The sequence below is a fragment of the Tarenaya hassleriana genome, unplaced genomic scaffold, assembly GCF_000463585.1.
Source record: "Tarenaya hassleriana unplaced genomic scaffold, ASM46358v1 Cleome132, whole genome shotgun sequence".
Classification (NCBI taxonomy): Eukaryota; Viridiplantae; Streptophyta; class Magnoliopsida; order Brassicales; family Cleomaceae; genus Tarenaya; species Tarenaya hassleriana.
The window spans coordinates 238,070-240,016 of record NW_010963717.1 but is presented as its reverse complement, the minus strand read 5'-3'; the positions used below and the strand labels follow the sequence as shown (position 1 = coordinate 240,016).

Genomic DNA, 1,947 nt, shown 5'->3' with positions numbered 1-1,947 from the left:
GGGGTTTTGGATCTCCTCTCTTAGTAGATGCAAGTACTTTTTAAAATAAAAATTTTAAAATAAAAATTGAAAATTAAATCTAGAATTTTTAAAAATAAAAAAATAATAAAAATAAAATTAAACATAAAAAATTAATGTATAAAAAGAAAAAAATATGTAATATAATATATGTATAAACATATATGTATACATAAAATAATAAATATTAAATGTATATATTGATTAACATATACATATATATACATTTAATAGTTACTATTTTATGCATATGTATACATATGTGAATTTTGATATGTTTATTATATTTTTAATTATTTGTAATGTAATTACAACTATTTTACTATATATAAATATATAGTTGTGCATATATTGCATATATATTGTATTTTTTTTATATATCTATCTATAAACTTAAATATATATATATATATATATATATATATATATATATATGAATTTTTGAATGTAAGTATATATATGTTTATGTATATATACATATATAATATAAAATATTAAAAATTAAAAATGTATATTTACATTAATACATATATATAAATATATATATATATATATACATATTTATTTTTTAATATTATATATATATTGCATATTTTTTTATTTTTTATTTATAATTAGAATTATTTTTTATTTTTTTTAAAATTCTTATTTGATGTAGCGGATGACGAGGCATTGAGTCATTCGCCACGTCATATCATTTGTTAAGTGATTTAACACCGTGTAATGTTGATGAAGTTTTTGTCAAAGATTTACAAGTTTAGTGTTTTTTTTATGTCAAAATCGACGAATTCATATTTAATTTGAAAGTTTGAAAAGTTCAGTATTAATATGTCAATTATCTTCAAGGTCGGTAATTTTTTTGGAATTTTCCCAAAAATATGTGTATAATTTTTTTATTAAGGTGGTGAGCTATCCAATTATTATAAGCCAACAACTCCTCAAATGTAACTTATTTATCCTATATATGTATGTGTTAATGCATATACTATAGATATAAACCTACTATCCTATATGTGTCCACGTGATTGTTTTGGGGGTAAGATCATACAATTTGTGATGTGAAACTTGTAACGTTCAATCTTTTTAAGACATACGCTGATCCAATTTTAAAATGATTTATTGATTAAAAATAGGGTTTCTAACTCATATATATATATATATATATATATATATATATATACACACATGCAATCATAGAAGATTGTACCTAATCGAATAAGATAAATAATAATCTAACATACATGTGGACACTAATAACATATAATAATCTAATTTATTAAGGTGAACTACCCAATTATTACAAGCCAACAATGTGACTTAACTTTCAACTATAACATTTTTTTTACGACACTTATTTTTGGAACTTGAACATATATCTTTATAAAAAATTTATGCGACCCTCTAACTTTGAGAGGTTCGGTTAAAAAAACATCAAATACTTTCAAATTTTAAAACTAATAAATATAACAGATCTATCATAATTTAATCACATTTTATTTTTTTTTGTTTTTATTTTTAATTATTAACTGATTTTTTATTCAAAGTCTCTCTCTCTCATCTCCTCTCAATTATTCGATTTCGATTTTCGTACTTGTCTGAAGTGATTCTCATATCAGTTTTTATGTTGATTGCCGTCGGCTCTTCTCTTGTCTGAATTAATTCTCATATCAGTTTTTACGCTAAATTCGTGTAATCTGTTTATGTTAGAATTGAGTGTTGACTTGGGTTTTGGCTTTCTGAATCAGGTTCGAAAAGGATAAGGTTTTGTGGGGGGTTTTTGATTCTGTCTCTTTGAATGGAAGCTAAGATGACGGCAGTGGTCCGAAGAATGGCTGCTTTTGCATTTGCTTCTGCCTCAGGTCTACTTCAGACTCATCCCCTAAGAAGAGGTACTCTGAACAACTTCTTGCACTGTTCCTCTGTCTTAAG

At 23.5% G+C, this 1,947-nt stretch overlaps 1 protein-coding gene across 13 annotated transcripts in view; it reads left to right on the top strand.

Annotated features, from left to right (window-relative positions):
* The window catches only part of LOC104807953 (pentatricopeptide repeat-containing protein At1g63080, mitochondrial-like), a 36,985-nt gene that overhangs the window by 2,450 nt on the left and 32,588 nt on the right, over nucleotides 1–1,947 (top strand). For 2 of the 13 annotated variants that reach the window (XM_019201909.1, XM_010533409.1), the window contains exon 4: nucleotides 1,764–1,837. The exons of the other annotated variants lie outside the window; for them this stretch is intronic. In XM_019201909.1, the coding sequence (XP_019057454.1) occupies nucleotides 1,814–1,837 (24 nt within the window). In that variant the 5' untranslated portion in view covers nucleotides 1,764–1,813. The remainder of the gene's footprint in view (nucleotides 1–1,763; nucleotides 1,838–1,947) is intronic. 13 annotated transcript variants of the gene reach the window in all.